The sequence below is a fragment of the Heteronotia binoei genome, chromosome 20 (genome assembly GCF_032191835.1).
Source record: "Heteronotia binoei isolate CCM8104 ecotype False Entrance Well chromosome 20, APGP_CSIRO_Hbin_v1, whole genome shotgun sequence".
In the NCBI taxonomy this organism is placed as follows: domain Eukaryota; kingdom Metazoa; phylum Chordata; class Lepidosauria; order Squamata; family Gekkonidae; genus Heteronotia; species Heteronotia binoei.
In genome coordinates, this window is record NC_083242.1 from 4796589 (window position 1) to 4821283 (window position 24695).

Sequence of the window (24695 nt, forward strand, 5' to 3'; positions counted from 1 at the left end):
GTTTAGCCTCACTGAAGTATTTGCTTACAGTTGCCATGGCCATGCATCAGTCCATCCTAGCGATGGTGTTGGGAACTATTCATCACAAGGACAGATGCTTGTGAGGCTCCGAGAGCGTGACCCAACAACAGTGGGATATTCAGACCCCAAATATAGCGGTGCCATCCCATACACTGAGTCGCTCATGGGACTCCAGGATCAGGTGTCATCTGACCTCCATTCTCCTCTGATCTGAAAGGCTAATATTGTGGAAGTGTGAGGACTAGCTGCTGCCCATGCCGGGTAGAATAATTCATTCTGTGCAAAATGAAAGGGGAATTTCTGAACACGAATTGAGGCCAAGAACTGGGGGGGGGGGGGGGGGGGAGAAGAGGAACTTGAAAGCCTGAGCACAAGTGAAAACAGAAGAAAGAGGACTGCTTCATTCTCTTAGCAGGATTGGAAGGCAAGTGGAAGAAAGGCTAAGTTCCAAGGCACCTTTTTAAAAAAAATTTGAGCAGTGAAAGGTTGCTTCTCATTAAGCCCCCAGGGAACCTTAAGGGTTAGCTGTCCTATTTCTGCCCCGAAATGTTTTAAAAGCCACTTTGACAAGGTAATCAGGTGGCCGCTGAAGACGTTCTTAAATACAGAGTAATGGACAATTAAAAGGCCCTTCACTACATAAGTTGCATTTCTTTCTTTTTTCTTCTTTTTTTTGCATTGAGATGTTCTGATTGAACACTTTGTTCAACAAGGAAAAAACAAACATGGATCTTAGGAAGGCCCTCGTGCACGCCCCTTTTCCACATTTACTTTGGGTAAAACTTGGTGGTAACTTTTTTTTTTTGGTCATCAGGTCACAGCTGACTTACGGTGACCCTGTAGGGTTTTCAAGGCAAGAGATGAACAGAGGTGGCTTGCCGTTGCCTGCCTCAGTGTTGTGACACTGGACTTCCTTGGTGGTCTCCCATCTGCATACTGACCCTGCTTAGTTTCTGAGATCTGACCAGATCGGGCTAGCCTGCTGACTCATACTGGGGGGGAAAACATTTCCTTCATCTTCCTCCTTGGGAGGGCTGTGAAATGCTGCCACACAGGCGGCCCTCATTCAAGTTGCTGTATTTGGCCAAATTCTGATGCCCAGCCAAATGGCCCCTCTCCCCCCCCCCCACCGCCACCTCCCCTTAAAAGCAGGTGATTTGGCAAGAGCACAGAGTGATTCACCAGCAAGAGACACACTGCTGTTCTCCATGTGCTACAGGCCGGGTATATAAGAGATCAGTATTTGTTACCTAACTATTCCAGTTATCATCTTACGTCTTCTGCAATTATGGACAAACTAAACTCCACGCACCTTTCTGGCGATCTCTTGCTGTCCCATGAGGTTGGTACCCTCTCTGGCCATACTGTCACCCCAAACATGCTCCAATCAAACCTCGTTTACCTGCCATGTCCTAGAAATATCTAGAAGCCTGTTCTCTCCCCTCCCCCACCACTAAACAGAGCATGTCCTTTTCTTGAGCGCAGCTGGTCTATCAGTGGTCAAGGGAAGGGCAAACTCCTTCACAGACACTCCTAGGGGAAGTGGGAAAGAGCATCACTTGACTTGAATCATCTGGCTGTGTGGTAGTAAGTTGTACACCTGGTGTGCCAGGGGAAAGGAGAGTTCTAAAGGAGGCCTGTAGGAACTACCCCACACTTTGCTGAGAACACATTCAGGCTCCAAAACTACAGTAGAAGATCATATTCTAATATTATTATATGCAAAAGTACGGATGTTCTGGAACCCTGCAACACATCTTTGAATGTATCAGACCCTTGAAATGGATGTAGAGAGATCCAAAGAGTACTTGCTGAAAATTCAAAGTTATGGGATTCTCTTTTGCTCATTTAAACTTTGAATGACTTTGGGACATGCTGAAACAATTTTTGTTTGTTTGTTTGAGCTCCACAAGCCGACAGAGAGAAGACTCAAATTGCCGCATGCTAACGACACACCTTTGTGGAAATGGAATGAGAATTCCCGAGGAGCGCTCCAGACAATTGTTTAACCTTAAGTAAAGAAAACGAAAACTCGGTCGCGTACAAAGGCGCAAACAGCAGAACTGGAGTGATAAAGACTCATCCGGAAATCAGAAACAAAACCAAAACAAAACAAAAAAAAAGGGGTTAGCTTTCTTACCTGTCAGACACAGCATGCCTCAGCCAGTTCATGCAAATTGAGTCTATTCATCAAACACGTGTGTGTGTTTCTTCATTACCAGAATAATAAGCACATTTGGGAACACAATCATGCATGCAGAGCGTTTGAGCATTCATAGAATTGTTCACTATAGATATATTGGCAGTTTGGGGGGGGGCGGGGTTTCCTTTCAGCAACTGAATCCATGAACAGCACTTCAAAAATCTATTTGCTCCACCTTCAGACATTTTATTTTTATAATATATATATATATATATATATATATATATATATATATATATATATATATATAAACAATTTTCACAGAGCTTCCTCCAGTGGTCCTTCCCAACTAGAGGTCAAGAGTTGCCCCATGAATGCTTGTATTGCTCTTCTGCCTACATAAAAAGGTCGTCCCCTGTGCAAGCACCAGTCGTATCCGACTCTGGGGTGACGTTGCTTTCACAACGTTTTCACGGCAGACTTTTTACAGGGTGGTTTGCCATTGCCATCCCCAGCCATCTACACTTTCCCCCCCTGCAAGCTGGGGACTCATTTTACTGACCTAGGAAGGATGGAAGGCTGAATCAACCTGCACAACTACTAAACTAACCAAGTCTGAATTTATGTTAGACATATGGAAAATTCTGCAACCTTTTTGAAGTAAGTTTCAATTTTGCGTCTTTCATCTACCTTTTTTTGGGGGGGGGGGGGTTATATGTGCCTCCATCTTTCCATTTGCAGTCAAAGTGCTAAAATCTATTTTAAAAAAGGAAAATCTGTAGACACTGTATCCATTCTAAAAAAAAATCAAGATACGTACATTTCCGTTTACAGAATCTAATTCTACAGGAACTAATAGTTCCAAATCATGGTCATTATCATCTGCCCATGAAAATGTATGCCAAATTATTTTTTTTTTTTAAGATAGCCTTTAAGGTGATGTAAGTCTCCCATTTACTAGAGAAGCTAATAGCTCTGGAAGTAACAACTCCAGCTGTTTTTATGGATGTTGCTATTTTGACCAAGTTAGCCCTCTTAAGTGCAAGTTTACTATTTTTAAAAAATTAGTATTTCTCACCTCCATATAATTTTAATAAAAATAAGAGAGAAGATGCAGTTATTCTTTCAAAAGGCGAATTGAGACTATCTGATCTGAGAGGGTTCAGATTTATTTCAATGATACTGAATACCACCTTACCACAGTTAAGTAACCGGGGCTTTTTTTTGAGCAGGAATGCACAGAAACGCAGTTTTGGCTGGCTTGGCGTCAGGGTGTGTGGCCTAATATGCAAATGAGTTCCTGCTGGGCTTTTTCTACAAAAAAGCCCAGTGCGCAACAATGGTGATTTAGGGGGTGTGGCCTAATATGCAAATGAGTTCCAGCTGGGCTTTTTCTAAAACCGCCCCGTAAGTAGCTATGAATTCCATTGATTCTGTATGAACTCATGTGCTTAACACACTATTGAAATAGCTCATCCCTGTCAGATCTTACTCCAAAGTAAATCTTTGTATCCATGGGGGCTGTGAGGCTTGCTTTCAACTAATCCTGGACATCTGTAGCTTTACTCATTTTCAGCCATGGTTGGATTATGCTTATTTTTTTAGTCTGCATGATATTACATATTAATAAATTTAAAACAGTAATCTCACTTGTATATTGATGTTTCTAACCACCCTGAATTCCCATTAGGAACAAAAAAAAAAAATGGAGATTCAGTTAAGTTAATAAACGAATACGAATTGGGGTCATTTTTACAATCAGAGTTTTAAGCGGATACATTTTATTGGATTAAAGCTGATTTCAATGGGCCATTTTGAATATACCCTTTATGTGTATATTCATCTCCCTTCAAGCTTTGGGTTTGAAAGTTATGAATTATTAACCTACCTCCCCCCCCCCCCAAAAAAAAAAACCCTAAGAAATGAAAAGGAAACTGAAATTCAAAATGGGAGGATTTTCTGGGATGTGAACAAAGAAAAGAAAGAGTTTGGGCTGTTGGGTTGATCTGGAAAAGAAACCAGAATGTGGCCGTCCTGATCCAAGGCCCTGAACACTCAAGGGGACTAGAGGCTTCCAGTTTTTAGACTTGTCCCATTTGCCATGTTGGAAATGCCTTTTGCAACAGAGGGGTTTTTAAAAACCAGATATGATACAGGCAGGGGGTCTGTCCCTTGTAGCAAATAAGTCCACGCACACAAGAAAAGCCATGTGTCTGATCTTGGCCAATGGGAACAGATAGTGAGTTCTATTATTTTGCTTTCTATGGCATTAGGGATATTTTTCAAGGTTCTCTTTCAAATTTCTTCTCCCTCATGCCAATTGAACCCACATTCCTTTTGTTTTCATGCCATTTTCCATTTTCCCACTCCAAACTTTCTCCATAAAAGGGATGTACCGGTATGTTTCTCATTTAATTTGTGCATCAATTAGTCAGCTACATCTTTTAAACTGGGGAGAGGAAGGCTTAGAATCATTGCTTATTGCCCTGTATTTGTCTTCCTTTTTGTTCAAGCAAAGCTCTCAAAACAGCTGAGGTGAGGCACGTTATGGGTCTCTTACAGAGACCTTCAGCTGGGAGATGTAAAGCCAAACACAAAATCTGATGCATGGCGATGGTGTATTGCTCTGCTGTGTAACTTGGTTGTCTTCTTATTTACTCTACCCTGATGCTGTCCATTTAAACATCAGACAACAGCCAGCCTTCAGAAATCCAGCATGTGGTACCTGATTGGCTGGGAACACTTCAGGAAGAATGAAGATGAGAAGAAAACGGCTGCCAAAATAGCAAAAGGGCAAAGGAGTGACTCCAAACAGGGAAGGAAAAAAGCACAGAAGAGTTCTTCCTTAATTTCAAACTGAAATGTGCACCTAGGGGACATTTTTAGTCCTTCTTGTTCACACACTCACTTGAAGTGACCAGAGGAAAAGAAACTATGAATGGCCCAAGAACTTTGATTTCATGTGTATGAGGCCATTATCCAATTGTAACCTCAAAAATTTATTCCTTAATACTCGGTGGCCAGCAAATGACCCTTTGATGTCGGAACTGGCATCTTTCAAAAGTGTCACATCTGTGTGCTATGCAAGTTCTCTCTAGGGAGGAAGATCTGCGATGACTTTACTGGCACATATAATTTATTATTCTAACCATTCGGTGGTGACCAACATGCTTTCTGGTCTGGGATTCCAAAGCAAATCTCAGAGCTTTGTAGGATCATAATTTTAGGCTATTAAGCATATGGAGCTGCCTTATGCTGAATCGGATCATCAGACCATCTACTATTATCTACGTTGGCTGGCAGAGGTGGTTTCAGGTAGACCATCCTTCGGGCACTGTCAGTCAGTGGAAGTCACTGATCAAATGTAGAGCCTTGTGTATACAGAACATGCGTCATGACGCTGAGCTAAGGCTGGGGTCTCTTGGTTCTTTTCCCCATTAGCAATGTTGTATTGACCTAAATCTTGACAACATTCAAGTCCTGAGCATTTTCCAGGAATTCCTGTTGAAGTTTCACTTGAAGTGAAATTCTGAACGTTCGCTCTTCCGAAGCAGAATACCCCAGGAATTTCAAAGAAAATCGAGAGTTCTGGTAAGATTTCTCAGCCGTGTGTTCAGTAGTTTTTATCATACCACACTGTTCAGCCTTCCTCCAACAGAACAGGAGGTTGGTGCTTCTCCCACTGGAAGCCATGTCTTTGGCCCGGGAGAATGATCTAGCTGGGCTGAGCAGAGTGATAGGATACAGGCTACTGGGTTTGGTTTGAAGTGAAGTGTATTTTGAGACACCTGTTGTGGCAAAACCTATTCGAGACTACCATATACGTTCAGTAGAATCGAGGGATGAAGCTTTTCCTAGACCTTGGCTGGGGTCGCGTCTGAATTCCCCTGAGTTATTTATGGAATATGCTTTTCTGATCTGAGTTGCCCATGTCACGGGGGAGAGCTGAATGTGCATTCGTTTTGCCCATTTTCTTCAAATGTCTCCCAGATTTTGAGGGGAGAGCATTTGAATATGCATTATTGCTACTTTAAATGTGACATAAAATTAGATTGCAATGTTAATACAAAACATGTATCAAGAATGAAGTTTGAGTCCAATGGCAACTTTAAGACCAACAAAGTTTTATTCAAGGTACAAGCTTTTGTGCATGCTAGAAAGTAGGAATCTGCCTAGACTTCTCACTGGTAGGGTATTGTTTTCCAAGTGCATGGGGAACACTGAACCCCATGTACACTTCTGTAGTCTGGAGAAGTCTCTTACCACTGATTCTACTGAATGTATATATTACTCCGAGGGGTTTTGAGAATGTCAACCAAACTGAGGAAAGTTTTCAGGACAAAGAGTCCGTCCTTCTCTTTTTCATGGATTCTCTGCTGAGCCATTCTAAAACAGATACATTTTATTGGGGTCTGTCCATCTTCTATACCTCTGGACTCCAGTGAGGTTTCAGCACAGGCTGAAAAAATAATCTAAAGTTAGATGATGGAGTCTTACAGAACTTGGGAGCGTGATAGATCATTCAACCTCTCTTAATGAAAATTACCAACTACATGATGGTGTGCAGCCCTTAAGGTGAACAGTAGTTTCTCTATGGATGGCTCTTCATGGATTACCACTATACAGTTGTGTTGGGTGCAGAGCAACAAAACATTAAAAACCAAGGCGATTCCAAGACTTCTAGGTACCGCCAGCTCCAAGCGAAGTAGAAATTCAATCAACCAGTTGCTTCTTACCTGTCACTGTAGGCAGCTGCGGTAGCTGTGGTGGGCTGGGCATACCGGTAGGCAGCATAACCACCCTGAAAAACAAACACATTCTAAATCAGACGGCTGTAAGTCAGGGAAAAGGACAACAACCCAGAAGACACTCCACGTGATCCATGACAGCTGCTTTATGATTTTCATGGTCTGCTATGGAGGTTCTCAAATGGTGCCCTTGTTGGCAAAGGCAATTCCAGAGGCGGGCAGAGATGTTCAAATGGCAAAGAAACCATCAGTCCCTGGCAGAACCAAAGAGACTGCTTGGCTCACTCTTGGGCTTATGGGGATGATGATGTCACACCTGGCAGCAGTATGTGCAGAGACAATATGCGGGTCCGCAGCCATTGCAACAATCACCGCTGTTTGAGTCTGAGCTGAGGGGCCCAAGTCACTCGTAGTGCCGTGGAAGTTCAGCTTGGTTCTTTATGTGCAGCCCTTCAAGACAAGAACCTGCGAGAAGCTTCCCTGGGCCAGTCCTCCCCTACACAACTACAAGCGATTTGTCCATTTTCTGATTGAGCTGAGAGGCATAAACTCACGGGCTCCCATAACTGTGGTCCGTAACACAAATGAAAGTTTAACTTCAGTCACATTCCGGAATCACAAAATGCAGCAATTACCACTAGTGGTTTTTGAAACATTTGTGGGAGAGAGGTCAAATAATAGCTATTAAGCCATGCATAGCAAAATGGAAACCTCACAAGCTGTCATAGGGCGTTTTCCCACAGAGCTTACCTCGGAGCGACGTCCCTCTTCACCGCGCAGCATCTGCGCGGATTTCGCACCAACTGCTCCGCATAACCAGGAAGAGCCACGGCTTTTGCGTCGCTAACGTAAACTGTTTTTTAGCGGTTTACATCTGCGACGCAAAAGGTCCGGCACTTCCTGGTTATGCGGAGCAGTTGGTGGGAAATCCGCGCAGACGCTGCGCGGCGAAGAGGGACGTCGCTCCGAGGTAAGCTCTGTGGGAAAATGCCCCTAGAATCCCTTTGGCTACCAAGCACAAGGGGTGGTTCTCAGCCCAGCTTGCAAGTGCCACAAGATGTGATTTGCGGACTGGGTCTGGAAACCAAATGCGAGCTAAGATGGACTTTGGTCAGATCTATGGAGTGGTGTTTAGGTTAATGTAATGTGACTTCTTCTGTACTAGCAGGACCTGTAAAGACGCTGACCATATACAGATCTCTGATCCTATCATATACAAATGTCATCAACGGACGTGACTCTGTGGCTAGTAGCCTGAGGCCACCAGTGGGGCTGTTTGCCCAGAAAAAAAGAGAGAGATGGAAGGCAATAGGTTTCCTTTGACAGGTCAAGTTTTCTTCAGTGCTGAAGGTCCTTTAATGCAGATCTGTTACCATCAATGGAAGCCACCTGCCTCTGCTTCCTTCATGGCAGTCACTCACATGCTGTGGACAGAACCCAGCTAGAGTGACAAGTTCCAAGCTCTGCCTTGATTTACTCTCTCTGTAAGCTTTGGCTACTGAACTTTTGGGCCTGCTGTCCTGTAGGGTCTTCCATGCTGGGTTGCTGGATGTTGCACCCCACCATCCACGAATCTCATGGCGGAACGGCACTGATGGGGGGAAAAGCCACCCGCTGCCATCTTTTGGAGATACAGAGGCCATTTTGGCACTCATGCTCAGGACCTAGAAACCTGTGGAGAACTTGGGTCCATTGTCCTCCACTTCCCCAAACTCCCTTGCCATTCCCCTTGCCTTCTAGCCAGGAGTTCTTACTTCCAATCAGAGTAGCTCACGAGTGACAAACATCCGGCCTAACACAGATGCTAATGGGGCACGTGCTATCAAGCCTGCAAGCCCTGAACTCTCTATTAACTGAATAAGTACTTGTTTCAAACCTCCGACAATGACTCTTATCATTATTAGGACTGAATTCGAATTGATTGCACTGCTGCATCTCTGAGCCCCTAGGGAGGTGATACTAAGCGACATGGGGTGGAGCCACAATTCCTGCATTCAGACAGGAAAAAAAAAACCCAGGACTATAAAACTCTCAAAGTTGGGACTAAATTCTGGCCAAGAATCCCTCTTACTAGCTAAAGTTAGTGAGGAAACAGCATTCAGGCATATGAAACCAGAGTTTAACCAAGCCAAAGGTTATGCATGACTTCAACCAAGGAGGTCTGACTCAAGGTGCTCAGAGTCCTTTCTGTCTCATATTTATTGTGTTCAGGGGTGGAATCAGCTCCCTGCAGAGATCCGGGCCCTACCTGGCTCATTCGCCTTCCGTAGGGCCTGTAAAACGGAGCTGTTCCGCCAGGCTTTTAGTTGAGGCGGCGGGCGTCTATTCTTGATCTGGTTGGCCTCCCCTATCAGCACTGTCACCTGTGGATTATCATCTGAACATATGAACATATGAAGCTGCCTTATACTGAATCAGACCCTGGGTCCATCAAAGTCAGTACTGTCTTCTCAGACTGGCAGCGGCTCTCCAGGGTCTCAAGCTGAGGTTTTTCACACCTATTTGCCTGGACCCTTTTTTGGAGATGCCGGGGATTGAACCTGGGACCTTCTGCTTCCCAAGCAGATGCTCTATTTTTATTTATTTATTTATTTATTTATTTTATTTATCTGGGATTTATATCCCGCCCTTCCCATCGAGTGGCTCAGGGCGGCTCTACCACTGAGCCACCATCCCTCTGAGATATCTGCCATCCCTATGAGATATCTGCCATCCCTATGAGATATCATGATGTGAGACGGCCAGGCTGGGCAATATATGATACGGTAAACTTCTCTGAGTGCTGTTGAGCTGTCTGTTTTTACAATGTTTTTATTGTATTTTATTGTTTTATCATATGCTGTACTCCGCCCTGAGCCCTACAGGCGGAATAGAAATATACTAAAATAAATTAAATAAATAATACATGGCTCTCTCTCTTTCTCTCCCCCTTCACTTTCTGATCATAACCACCCTGTGAGGCTGGGGTGTGAGAAAGAAAGATTCAAAAGGATTGGACCCATGCATTGTTACGCAGAGCACAACCTGTGGACGTTTATCTCCTAGATTTTTTTTATTGACATAAAACTATACGCAGCTCCTTCTCAGATGAGCTTCATGGGAATGGATGATTTGAACCCAGACCTTCCGCCTCCTACTCTGATCCTCCATTCATGCCACAGCATTGTCTCTATTTTTCTCTCTCTGTGTAACCCGTGTAAAACTTCTGCCTTTGAACACATTGAAAGCAAATGCTCACAGCCGTAACTGGGCTATGGAACCTCCCTGAGACAAAGGGTTCCTTTCCCTGCAGAATTAACATTTACTTGTATGTGACAGTAAGCAAAACTGTTCAATTAAGCAAGCAAAAGAAGAAACACACATACACACACACTCATCTTGGAAAGGAACTGTGTGCAATGATGCATTGATGATCAAACTGTGAAAACAGCCCTACTTCCTGTTCAATAGACCAGAGCCTCACATCAGCCATTTCCCAAAGACCTTGCCGAATGCCAATTAACAGCCAGAATCCAGACTCCGCAGATAAGGCAAACAACATTAACATTCCCGTTGGAATCTGTTCACCCCCTTCTCTTAGGAGACTTGATGGTGTCCTCATAGCTTAAAAAGGAACACATGCGAGAAGAGAGGGAAGGGAAAGGAGAGACTATCACTCAGTTGACTGGATTTAGTGTTCTTTGGGGGGTCTCTGCAAGGCTCAATCAGCATTTCTCTTCGACCAGTGCTGTATAGTGGATAAACAGTTGCAGCAGGGCAGTCATGTCTGGCTACACCCCCCAGAGCATATTACTTTTTTTTTATCTGTTGAAAGCAGAGTTGGTTCCACCTAGTTTGGTTAAGTGCGTGGACTCTCATCTGGGATGGTTCGATTCCTCCACTCCTCCACTTGCAGCTGCTGGAATGACCTTGGGTCAGCCATAGCTCTCGCAGGAGTTGTCCACCTACCTCACAGGATGTTTGTTGGGAGGGGGGCGGGTAAAGAAGATTGTGATGGCTCCGAGCGGGATATAAATCCAATATCATCACCTTCTTCGAATCAGGCAAAGCTAGATGGATTTTGATAGGGTTGCCAGTCCCCAGGTCCCAGCAGGGGATCCTCTGCTTTTGGGGGCTTCTCGCCATTGCAGACCAGCTGGACAGTGGGGGAAACCCTTCCTGTCACAATCACCTGGAAGTGACATCATCACGTTGGGGACGTCATATGGGGGATGCTCAGGTTTTTGGGCAAACTCTATGGTTTAAACCCAATTTAACCATAGAGGTTACCCCAAAACCCGAGCATCCCCCATACAACATCCCCACCAACCTCCAGAACACCCCTGAAACCCCTCCACCGGACAATCTAGATTTTGTCAATCCTAGATTTTCACATCAAACTAAGAGGCCATGTTACCCTAGTATTTGTATCTCTAAACTCACATACATACTCAGCATTCAAACCCCTCCCTGAACCTCAAAGTTGTTTCTCAGTCACAGTGGCCAAGTCAGTTGGCATGGATACTGATACCGCTCCTTAATAAATTATACGCCCTGGGGCAGAGGCACCAATCAATGTAGCAGAAAGCTTACTGGTACATAAGAACATAAGAGAAGCCATGTTGGATCAGGCCAATGGCCCATCCAGTCCAACACTCTGTGTCACATAAGAACACAAGAGAAGCCCTGTTGGATCAGGCCAATGGCCCATCCAGTCCAACACTCTGTGTCACATAAGAACATAAGAGAAGCCATGTTGGATCAGGCCAATGGCCCATCCAGTCCAACACTCTGTGTCACATAAGAACACAAGAGAAGCCCTGTTGGATCAGGCCAATGGCCCATCCAGTCCAACACTCTGTATCACACAGTGGCCAAAATACACACACACACACACTGGCTAATAGCCACTGATGGACCTCTGCTCCATATTTTTATCCAATCCCCTCTTGAAGCTGGCTATGCTTGTAGCTGCCACCACCTCCTGTGGCAGTGAATTCCACATGTTAATCACCCTTTGGGTGAAGAGGTACTTCCTTTTATCCGTTCTAACCCGACCGCTCAGCAACTTCACCGAATGCCCACGAGTTCTTGCATTGTGAGAAAGTACACCACTGCCTTAAGCAATCGTGGGACTGGTATGGGCAAAGCAGGAATGTGCAGACATCTCTTCATTCCACAGGGTTAGCTGGGCAGGTTGATAGCAATAAAACAGAAGACCAGTAGCACCTTGGAGACAAGCAACATTTATTCCGGCATGATCCTTTGGTGGATCCGATCTCACTCCATGGATAAAAGTGCAGTCTTTTAAGGTACCATTGGACGTTTGTTTTCTTTTAGCTTTTCGTTTCACCCATTTTTGTCGCTGGCATCCTCGCTTTATTTCTTTCCACCCCATTTTATGCCATTATCTGTAAAACTAACATGATTACATCGCGTTAATGGGGAAAATTCAGCACAAGGACATGTCAAAGGGTGTGAAATTAAAGCTTCACCGGTTGGACCAGGGAGAAATAAAATCAAGATGGGGATTTTCAAGCAGAAATGGTGGGGCAAAATTTGTAAAAAAATAGGTAATATCTCTGGAACAGACTAGTAACAGGTGATCCCATTCTGCACAGAAATGCCTGTTTTATTCCTGAAATGACAAAAGCGGACCCTATTATGGGAATGGGCTTGTTGCTAGGGTAAAAGGTACTCAGTTCCCACCTGTCCTTGGGCCCTTGGGATCCCCTTTTCACGATGAAGTGTGCTTCTAGCAAACAAAAAGCTTACACTGTGAATAAAACGTCGTTGGTCTTAAAGGAGCTACCGGACTCCAACTTTGTGCTAAGTCTTCGAGGAAGTTTAAACAATTGCCCAGGGTCCCCTAGAAACTGGCAGGGACAGGGAGGACTTACCAGGTGGTGGCAACACACTGACTGGACTTCCTGTGCACAGCAGAAGTGACATCAGCATGTTGCCAGTAAAACCGACGATGTGTTTGTATTTGGGCAGAACTCTATGGTTAAACCACGGCATTTTCTCTAAATGCTCTGATGTCACTCACAGGGAATGACACTGGGATGCTGCTGACGTCCCCTTGTTTTAGCACCATCCCCCCCCCCCCCCCTTCATGGCCAGCTCGAGGGCAGCAGGGAGCACATGTTGAAAAGGCATCCCCTGACTTCAGTGTGAGCTGGTCAACCCTACAATTCCCTCTCGATTCAGTTTTCCCACGTCCTCCTTGTTGAGGGATTTCGAAGGGAGGATCAAGCGAGCTGGAAACCTGGGCAACCACCAAAGAGGTGCCAAGTTCCTTCCCAGGGAAGTGTGCCTCCCTGGTCTCCTCACTTTTGAACTTTTGGAGGTAGCTGAAGCTACTTTTATTCAGGAATGCATTTGACTAAGTATTGTAGCTGTCCTGAGAAGCGATTTCAAATTCTGGCATTATGTCCATCAGTGGCTATTAGCCACAGTGTGTGTGTATATATAATTTTTTGCCACTGTGTGACAGAGAGTGTTGGACTGGATGGGCCGTTGGCCTGATCCAACATGGCTTCTCTTATGTTCTTATGTTTTTATTGCGTGCTGTGCTTTATCAGCGTCAGCGAGCTGCCATAAGCTAGAAAGGGGCCTAATAAATGTTTTAAATAAGTAGAGAAAGCTGGGAGGGGGGGCGGGGGGTGGAGGGAAGGCATGATCTTCTGATGCTGAGAAGTCAGACTCAGGGAGACATGTCTCATCTTCAACTACCACTTTTGCAAACAGGCATCAGGAAACTCAGCTGGGTGAAAAGGGGTGTGGGAGGCAATGTGAAGAAAAATGCTAGAGACTGGCCGGGGGAAGGGTTATGTGTCCCTCCTCTCAACTGTCAAATCTCCCCTTCAAACTCTCCCCTGGCCACTTGTTCTGCTATCAATCAATAAAGAAAACAGTATAACGGAAGCCTAATGACTGGGGTGGGGGGGGAAGGCTGTACCTCTTCCCAAGAGGAGCATGATCAGAATGTGGCATGCAGAGGTGGAATTCTAAGCAGGAGCTCCTTTGCATATTAGGCCTTGTAAGCGCTAGGAGGATTGGCTAAATCAGGGGTGTGTGGCCTAATACACAAAGGAGATCCTTCTAGAATTCCAACCCTGGTGGCATGTAAGAATCCATGGGCTGGAACAGACCATGGGCAGCTACAGCTATCAGCAGGCCTCCTAAAGGAAGCTCACTTGAGAGAGGTGGTACACCTTTGAGGAATATATGTTGTCAATACACAAGAGAGAATTCCTGCATGTGGGCTTCCACAAGACTTCTGGTTGGCCCTTTGGGAAACAGTGCTGGACAAGACGGACCTTTGATAAGATCCTGCCTGGCTGTTATGAAGCCCTTCCTCTGATATCACCAGCCCGGCTTAGCTCAGGGAAAGCCAACTTCTGATATATTTCCTAACAGACTCTGCCATTGTTGTCGGATTTCTCTTTTGATCATTGTGCTTTTTCTCTCTCCTGAATCAGTTCTCTTATTCCTTCCCATGTTGTGTTTAAATCCACAGACGACCATACATGCTCTCTTATTTTTCTGAGCCTCTTTCTTTTTGCCAGCCGTGCTTCTTCTCAGCCTCACGTTTCTCCTGTCAGCATCTTCTACAATTTCACCACCACCCCCCTTACACAGAGCAGCAGTTCTCTCCATTTAAAATGGCTAACTGAGCCAAAGCCGGGTGGTAATCGATCTGGGGGCCGGTCAATATCCCCGGGCTCTGTAGGGAACTAATAAATTCTGAATCACATTTTCTCCCTCTCTCCCTACACATCTCGAATTTATTCTCCTTGGCAAACAATAGAAGGGGTAGAGCTGGAAAGAGCCACGGAGAGGAAATTGAGCTGTGTGGGAGACTGGTGTGGGTATGACTCTTCTGTGAAATGTGAAAATTGTGGAGCCCAGAAGAAAGGAAGCATTGCTGGTGATTTTCGGTCAGATCTTCACTGGGAGCGGGACAGAGAAAGGGACTCTTGTCCTGAAGGCACGACCTTGAAACAAATCAGATTCTCACATTGCAGTTTAAAGTCGAAGGAGCATTCATTTCAATCACACCAAAAATACCTGCTTGGGATGTTTCAGACTATCAAGGACCCTGAAAAATCTGTTGACTAATGGTAACAACATTTGTTGCTAACAATGCCACCTAAAAGCTGTGTAGAAAACACCATTCTATAGTGGATACAACATACCATGTACCCTGGTATTATTTGGTTTTCTATTTTCTCACCTCATATATGCAACACTGGAAGGCACACAACATAATGTCAGTTTGCTAGAACATTCAAGCACCTCTGTGCTCTCCCTGCAGATTTCCTGGGGGCAACTGCTTGGGTATGGCAACAGAGGGACCTGAGGTCTGATCCAGCAAGGCCAGGGAGGCGTTGAGCTCCCCCCCCCCCCGGTCCCAGCAGTCTTCAAGCAGTGGCTAGGTGAGCACTTGTCAGGAGTGCCTTTAGGCTCATCCTGCATTGAGCAGGGGGTTGGACAAGATGGCCTGTATGGCCCCTTCCAGTTCTATGATTCTAAGGCTCTTAAGATGACTCCCCTCCCAATTTAAGAACATAAGAGAAGCCATGTTGGATCAGGCCAATGGGCCATCCAATCCAACACTCTGTGTCACACAGTGGCCAATAGACCAGGTGCCATCAGGAGGTCCACCAGTGGGGCCAGGATGCTAGAAGTCCTCTTACTGTTCTCCCCCAAGCATCAAGAATACAGAGCATTGCTTGCCCCAAACAGAGAGTTCCATCTATACCTTGTGGCTAATAGCCACTGAAGGACCTCTGCTCCATATATTTATCCAATCCCCTCTTGAAGCCATCTGTGCTTGTAGCTGCCACCACCTCCTATGGCAGTGAATTAGGATACCTTTTTTCTTCAAGATGGAACCCTTCCTACCAGCAAACACTTTTGCTTCAACCTTCACTTCAGACAAAATTTGGGGACAATATAGAAACAGGCAGAGGATGCCTTATCTGTCTTGTTTATGGTCCACACAGGTTCTTACACTGCTTTAATTGTTCCCATCTGGGATATTCTTGTTCAGGCAAGACAATCCAGGAGGTGATCAAATATGGCAGTAATAGAATATCCAATGACTTTTACATTCCCCATTATTACAATGATCAACTTCCTTCCCTAAACCTTTGAATTTTGCTTCATACAGTGGTTCTCAGTGGCAATTCTGAACCCTGAGAGCTACTGAAGGTACAGACCTTGTCACAAAAAATGCACAAACACTCACAGCTCCTTTTCTGAACCCCTAACCCCGCCCCCCCGTAACCCCTAAGTCTTTTTTTAACCCCTAAAAGCTGAGTCTCTTTCTCTGTCATCAGAGAATGTAAATGATTTTATCCTAAACGTCTTGATAGGATCATTGGTAATAAATAAAAATTATGGTTCCCCCCCCCCAAAGTACTACTTAATGAATTTTTAATGTTCGTACCAATTTAATGTAATCAATCTCTCCATATCTCGATGCTGCTGATGCGATGGCAATGCAATTAAGGATACAGACTGGTGGATAACAGAGATCTGTCTAATTACCTCTATTTTTAGGATCGGTGTGGCTTTTAGAAATCAAATTTGAAATGGAGGACTACAAAGGAGTTTTGTGGGTGAAGGCCTTTTGGTCTTACGGAAGCGTTTCCGGGTAGGATGTCGTTTATCCATCGCTTAATTCCTCGCGTCCAAAACTGGCCCAATTCATTAAAAACGCTGCTGAGACAGCCTATGACTGCTATTTTTCAGATCTTCTTCCTTCATGGAAACTTCACTCTCTATGTCTGCTGAGCCACTCCTAACCCTAAGATTGCCCTGGAACCTTTCTATGCAGTGTAAAAAATCTCAGGGCGCACAGGCAGGCTTCAATATGTTGTGGGAACTGAGATGGTAGGCATCCAGAACACTTCCAGGGCTTGCTATTAGATAAGCAAGGAGTCATCACAGGAAGCTTCCCAGAAATCCCGTGGTCCCCTGGAGCGCTTGCTGAAAAGCCCAGATAACAAAAACTAGCCTGGCCCTTGCTGTTCCTCCAAAACCTGAATTTGTCACATGAATACCAGAGGAGCCTTACTGAATCAGACCAATGGTCCATCTATTCCAGCGTCCTGTATCCCACAGTGGTCAACCAGGTAACCCCAGAAGGCCCACGAGCAGAGGTACAGAAACCAAACGCTTGCCCTATTGTTGCCTCCACTGCCATTGATATTCAGGGAAGTATTGTCTCTAAACATGGAGGTTTCACTTAGCCATCCTGGCAACAGATCATAACATCATGGAAAGGACCACCAGGGTCATCTTGTCCAACCCTCTGACAGTGCAGGGAATTCACAAGTAACTCCACACCCCTAGTGACTTCTCCTCCATGCCCAGAAAATGGGGAGGGGGGGGGGACAGTAGGATCCCTAGCCAAATTTGCGTGGAGAAAAAAAATTGCCTCCTGACCCCGAAGTGGTTATTGGCATTTCCCTGGGCATGTAAGACAGGGCCACAAAAACTACGCACTGATGCAACCCTTCCTGCCCTCCATCTCACGATCTGCCTAAGTTCACAGAATCAGCATTGCTGTCAGATGGCCATCTACCCTCTGCTTAAAAACCTCCAAAGATACCTGTTCCACTGACTAACTGTTCTGTCAGAAAGTTCTTCCAAATGTTTAGCAGAAAATTCTTTTGATTTAATTTCAACCCACTGGTTCCAGTCTGACATTTTGAGCAACGTAAAATAACTCTGCACCATCCTCTATATGACAGCCCTTCAAGTACTTGAAGGTAGTTATCATATCTCCTCTCAATCATCTCCATTCCAGGCTAAACATACTGAGCTCCTTCAACCTTTACACATAGGACTTGGTCTCCAGGCCCCCCACCATCTTCGTTGCCCTCCTCTTTAGATAGATCCATCTCTTCATGAACTAAGAGCCACAGATGGACCTATGCCCCGTAACACCTGGTTCCTCCCCCCAAAAGGCAAGCAAGCAAAAGGAACTGGGTGTGTACATAAAGGATCCAAATTCAGAGGAGACTACACCTCCACTCACAGCAGTGACACTTAACAACAAAGTTGTTTGGTCAAGTTACTTCAAAATTCCCCCTTAAGGCTAGACTGAGAAAATCTTTTCTCTCTGTCTGAAACCTGCATCTCACAACCTCAAAGGCAACCCACCGTTTCTTCTCCGGGTTAAATGACAGGGTATCACACAGGATTATTTTTGCTGGAAAGAACCATCTTTGCTGGAAAGAACCTGCCGGATCACCTCAAGCTGATAATGTGTCATAAATCAGTCTGACACTTGAACATTCGCAGGGAGTTCAGGTGGAGATGCCTCCCAGTACCCTTACGCTGCGTGGATTAGCAGTCTGAACATCCCGGCATTGGCTGTATTACTGAGCAACAGGTTGTATTTCATGGTCATTTTACAGCTTCTGCAGAGGCAATGCCCTAAATTTGCCATCACACCCTGCCAGACCTTCTTCTCCCAGCTCTTCCCAGCTGTGCTTCCCTTCCCAAGTGCAAGAGAGCAGCAGTCAAATTGGGGTCCTTCTGATCTTCAGTTTGAAAACCGTTCACTTAGGTTCACATCTGAGAACAATGTATAAGTTGGCCTGAAAACATGGACCGACACCAAACCATTTCAAAATTTTGATCCCATTTGTGCTCTTTTTTTCAACAGTCACGTAAGCTTTCTGCTTTCTGCGTTTTCTTGTAAAATGCCCCAGTGATTCCTGATTTGTCTTCTATAATAAATACCTTTGGCTTTTTAAATATCCAACCATGCTTTTCCTCTCTCCGTACACATGCCACACTCTTATTTCTTACTAAACTACTTGTTTCTCAATAGTGGAGTTTTGGACTCTATATAAAAGCAGCCAGCATTATTCTTTGGCACCTTTTAATGGCCAGAATTGAAGCCTTAGGTCTCCTATTTAAAAGTTGTGGTGGTGGGGGTGATCAGAGCAGAAAGGCAAAGAATCTGTTTTGAAGGGTGGGCTTGACTGGACTGGTAGACGTCATCCCAGGGTCTTGTTTGACCACTCACTGGTGCCAAGATTCCTGTACTGTGTTGCAGCACACTCTGTTTGTTTGATTTATGGTAGATTGAGAGGGGTGGACTCGTTTAATTAGTGGCATCTGCCTTCTTGTTCTACCCTTAATATTCCACCCATGCGATAGATGTTGGGTTGCTAAAGGTTTTGGCCACGTGGTCACTAACTTTCAGCTGAAAATCCCTTTGAGTGCCCTGCAGAGGTTGGCTTTGCATCACAGCATCGTTGGCTGATGAGTGAGGCCTGAGAGGACAAAGGGTACGCAGATACCCAAATTTCAGACTGCAGATGCCCACATTTTCCATCAGCAGCTGCATGTAGGTCTGCTGAGGGCATGAATCTGGATTTGAGAGAGGGCACAAGACATACAGAAGGCAAGGTCCCTGTGAGTTCCCTCATCCCTTTGTGGTCCCCTCCCCCAATGGCAAAAAGCAAGGAAATGAGGCTGAGGCAGAGTCGCCTCTGAGCTTTTCTTGGCAATCTGAGGGATCAAACGGATGAGGTGCAGCCTGTGTGTTCGTAACTTGCGAATCACAGGCTTGGGCAGCCTCAGTTTGCCTTGGGGACCTGCAAGGAAGTAAAAAGGGAGTTAGCTTTTCACCCTCCACTCAGATTCACTTTTTGAAACCAGCTCCCCTCTCTGCTGATGAGCATTTGAAAGAGGGGGGGAAGACCATCCTTAAACCCAAATAATTTATCCTTTACAATGCTTGTCGCAGAAAAGGGGAGATGGTTGTGAACGGTGACGCCGACTGGAGAGTAACACGTTAAGCTCTCTCTGCCTTATCTGCATGGTCCCGAGGTAAATCGAGGCTGCACAAACCTGCAATTTGCAGTCAGTGACAGACCACAGCCCCCGATTGTCTTGTCCGTTTGACCCTAGAGATGCTGAAATTGAGCAAGAGAAGTTACTTTTCCGGGCGCAGCGCTCAAATACGGACGCGGTCTTGCTTAATTTCCACCGAGCAAACTTCTCTCGGCACAAGTGCCTGCTAGAGAAGAAAAGTGGCCACTCCAGTTGCAAATGCGTCTTCTGTGCCGCTCGAGAGGCCACTGATGTGTGAGTCCAGCCAGATGATGACAAATGCAATGGGTACAACGAGGTTTCCAAAAGAGAATCATCCGCATTTGGGGTTGCTTTTGTTTGTTTGTTTGGGATGTTCCAGAGATGGCAGCATGGGCGAACAAAGTCAAGCTTTATGCCGCAAACTCACAAAAATAAGGAAGTAAACAAATGACGGCAGCAAATGTACCATGGGCGGCATGCACATCGATGAATACTTACATAAATGTCTGCACCATAAAATCCATCCTGGTAAACAACACTGCAAAGATGCACACACAAAGAGAAACATTCATATTAGTGCATTTCCACATGCAGACGCCACCAACCCCTGAACTCTCGAGGTTAGTCTCATCGCAAGAACAAAAGGAGGAAAAACCAAACTGAAATATATATATATATGTCTGTATATATTTGGGGTGGGGCACTGTCCACATTGGGTAAGGAGGTTAGGAGATCGAAATGGTTCTTCCCTTTGATAAGGAAAGCTGGGGCCGTCTCCTTCTGACATCTCGTCCTGAATCTCCTGCACAAGCCAACTTTGTTCAGAAACAGACAGCAACCTTTACTTGCAATTGCTCTGCAGACTGCAACTTCCTTGGAGCCAGCTGTCGGTTGGGCAATGCATCGATCCGGTGTTTAGACATGGGGGCACCTTGAATAGTTGTGCTGATATCATTGCAAAAGGACCGGCCTTGGGCTGCCAAAGTCTACCATGCTAAACTATTGCAAGGGCAGATGAAAAGCCGTTCAAATCCTAGGGTCGGAAGTCCAACCCCTTGCCTGGCACAGGTAACACAAAGCTAGAACATCTCTAGTGGATGGCTATCCAGAATCCCTCCCTCTGGCTATGGAAATGGTTCAACTATCAAAGTGCCTTGACCACTGGAAGCTCACTGTCTATGGAAATCTGCTCTCCTGTAACTTAAGACCACTAAATGGAGCCTTTGCCCTCTTCTACAGGAATCCTCTCTTCCCTATGCTAGATGTACTCAGTTCTTTCAACCTTCCATAGGACTTGTTTTCCAGGCCACTTCCTGACCATCCTTCCTGACCATCCTTTGAACCTGTTCTCATTTGTCTGCAACATCCTTCTTAAGGTGCGCCACCTATAACCAAATCACAGTTTATGACTTCGCTAAGATATTCAAGCAGTTTGCTACAAAACCTTGCAGTAGGGGGTGTGCAATTTTTTAACTTGTATTTTTTGAATTGAGTCTATTGGACCCGGAAGGGGGGGGGGGGGGGACTGGGATTTAAAAAAAAAAAAAAACACTCAGATTCCAATACCAGTATATATTTATAACCAGGATTTTTGTTGTCGTTAATCCTGATGATTTTTTTGCGGTCCAATAGTCTCAAGAAGAAAAATACCAGGGTTTTTTTGGGGTGGGGAGTAGGGTGGGGTTTAAAGCCATCGCAATCCTGGGGCTGGCTTGGCTTCTCCTGCAGCCTGGTTTAAAGTAGGCTGCAAGAAATGCCAGCCCCAGGATCTGCTGTGCCCCAAACTGAGCTGGTGGGAACGATATGTTCCCACCTGGCACAGCTGATCCTCGGGCTGTCTTCTGCAGTCCCTTTAAACTTTAAAGGGACTAAAATAGAAGCCTGACAAAAAGCTGAGAGGCAGGAACAATCTGCCGCTCTAGTGTTTTTGGATCTACCCGGTAATTCCCGAATATATCTGGGATTTTCTCCAGAATTTTAATTCCAGTCTTCCGAAGAAAACCAAGATACATTCAAGATGCTGAAATATACTCCAAAATACATTTGGCCCGGGTAGATCTGAATGCACAGAATCTTAGCTCTTGGATGGCAGCAGTTGTCTCAAAAGCTACGTGATTTTCATTCTCTGCAATGCAGAGCTACAAGGGAGCTTTGGATGCATTCTAGGACTCGATCTAAATATTTTTGCAACCTGGGTGATAGCTGGTCCCAACAGTACTTGTTGGGCCTATTATGCATAAAAGATGCCTGAGATAGTTTTACTAGACACAGAAGTTATTCAGCAAATGAATATGTGTGAAACAGAGTAGAAAAGGCTGACCCATTCTGTGTGATGGCAAGATCTCTTGGTAGTGATAACTGGCAAATGCCAGTCCTTCAAATTAGCCCATACAATGTGCTAAAATCACAGACTGTGGTTTCTATGTTAGCCACATATTATGTTAAACAGATTCCTTCAAACAGCAGATTTGTGGACCATTCTGTGAGCGAGGTCTAAGGCCCATTGCCAAAAGATCAACTTCCTTAATCTGGGCGAGGAAGAAACCATGCCTGACAAAGATGGATAACTGGCCATCGGAAACCATATTTTATAGTATTTTAGTATTTTAATTGCTCCAGTACCTGCCCTTCCTTCAAAGAGCTGTATGGGATGAAACCATCATTCCTCCCTCCTCTATGTTATCCCAGCAACAACAATCCAGTGAGGTGGATTAGGAAATGAGGAAATGATGGGTCCAAAGTCCTTGAGGAAGATTCATGGGGATTTGAATGTGTTTCTTCCCAGTCCAAGTCTCTTTAAATAATCCAACATTATACCCACTATACCTCAGTGGCACTCTCTTGCAAGCCACCTTAATCAAATGGAAGGGAATAAATTTAAGAACAAATTATGGTGGAGCTGAATTTTCATGAATTTGGAGTTCCATTAACAGACAGGCTCATCCACACTCACAGGGGTCGGAGGCCGGCTTGTAACTCCGTCTCCTCACAGGGAAGTATCTGCTCACAGTAAACTTCTATGGCAGCAGCCAAACAGTTTCCTGCATTTGCGCACCTTTGATAATTGTGCAAGTCGCTAACATTGACATTCAAACTGATGTGACATGCCTCTTCTCCACCTCCCAGCATGGAGTACAACCTCCCCAAACCACCATCTCTGCATTGGGGTTATGCCACTCCACAAACTCTGGTGTGTGAATTCGTATGTCACAAATGAGTCAGCATTAACACAAACTGCAGCTAACTGACTTTACTCTAAAACACCATTTTAGTCCTAATCAACAAATCCCACTTTGTTAGCTGTCAGCCTTCAGAGATGATAACGAACCGGGCTTGGATCAAACTATGGTTTATAGCTCACGGGCTTATCATACTACCTGAATAACACCTTGCCTTTTATCAGCAACTGTCCCACCCCATCAGTCTGAAGGTGCCATTGTAGGGGGAGGGAGATACATTTAAATTTATAGATCTTAGGGATTTGCCCGCCCACTCCTCAAATGAAACACTACACAAGTTATGGGTTAAACTGGGAATTTTATTTACACATAAGCTGATCTGTACCCATTACATACATCTTAAAGCATGGGTTGCATTGCGTTTGAAGTCTTACAGGGCAAACCCACCCCGGCTGAGAGCCCAGGTCCAGAAACATCTGGACCCTACTCATCACTGCCCACATGCCAGTGCATAGAGGGGATGAGCGAGCATACCCCCCACCCATGACTGCGAAGCCTTTAGGCTGGTCATATCCTTCCCTGACCCTGAAGAGGCTCTCAACTGGGCTACCCGGACTGCCAAGGTAGTCTAGGTAGGGCTGTCTAGGTAGCCCAACCCATGTTTTTCTCACCATCCCAGATAGGGCCTAACTAGTGACACAAGGCCTATTTATGCTACATCCCCTCGGACTATGTGAAGCAGGCCCCCTCACAGCCCATTTGAGTAAGGCCCCAAAAATTCCTGCTCAGCCCTGTAATCGGCAGCTAGCTAATCTTAACAAGAGAGCAGGTGGGTGGGGAGCTCGTGCTGGGCCAGAATGGTCAGGGACGGCGGCAGCTACGAGACCCGACCAGCCAGCCACCCTCCTTGATTGGTCAGCTCTCTCGCGCTGAGCTTGCATAGGCTCTCCCCATCCGAGTGAGTGGGAGGTAGGCAATTGTCGGCGGCTGCTCAATGGCCACCACCGATTGTGATTAGAGATGATTTCAGAAATGCTTATTCCACCACCCCCAGTCCCGCTACGTATGTGCCCAGCCCTAAAATTATGTTCTGATATTATCGGCATAAAAGCTTGCACAACATGCAATTTTATGCACATCCACTCCACTCGGTACACCTCATCCCAAGAACCATTTTGCTAGCATAATCATTCTTAATGCCAGCTGTAAAACGAGCCTGTCCTAAACTGGGGTTGTAAGCATTTTGTGATCTTGACTTTTATTTTGCCAACAGGGAAAAAAAATTACAACGGGTAAAAAAAAAAAAAAAAAACCCAACGCAACAAAATAATAACATCCAGTGATGGAATGTGATCGTTCAGAAAGCAACATATTGTATATGGTGTAATTATATTCTGCAACTGTTCCCCACATTCTATCAAATATTGCTTCCTCTGTATAGTAATCTTACATCTGTTCTCCATTTGTTAAAATAGCTTTCCCATATCTCGTGTGATGACTACTGCAATATTTTTTTTTTTCCAACAGAAGTGTTAAGGATCAGTACTTGGGAAAGTTTAATTCCCCAAATCAATAAAAACCCATCTCTTTCTTTCGTTCTCAGGGAGATAAACAGAAAGTGCGGGACAAAGCCCAGTTAGATCCCATCAACCAGAGAAGGGCTAGGGAAGATTTCTAAATGGGGTGGCGGTGGAAACTAGGATTCCAGCGCTCTCTCTCTCTCTCTCCTCCCTTCTGCTAGTCAAATTTGGCTCTTCAAAATAAGTAGATTTACATTTT

At 45.1% G+C, this 24695-nt stretch overlaps 1 protein-coding gene across 26 annotated transcripts in view; it reads right to left on the reverse strand.

Annotated features, from left to right (window-relative positions):
- RBFOX1 (RNA binding fox-1 homolog 1) overlaps positions 1 to 24695 on the reverse strand; it is a 1171625-nt gene that overhangs the window by 36518 nt on the left and 1110412 nt on the right. For 18 of the 26 annotated variants that reach the window (XM_060260432.1, XM_060260436.1, XM_060260441.1 and 15 more), the window contains 2 exons: positions 20236 to 20275; positions 6901 to 6965 (listed from right to left, as the gene is read on the reverse strand). In XM_060260432.1, the coding sequence (XP_060116415.1) occupies positions 6901 to 6965; positions 20236 to 20275 (105 nt within the window). The remainder of the gene's footprint in view (positions 1 to 6900; positions 6966 to 20235; positions 20276 to 24695) is intronic. The other 8 variants (XM_060260455.1, XM_060260451.1, XM_060260447.1 and 5 more) reach the window with 1 other exon arrangement.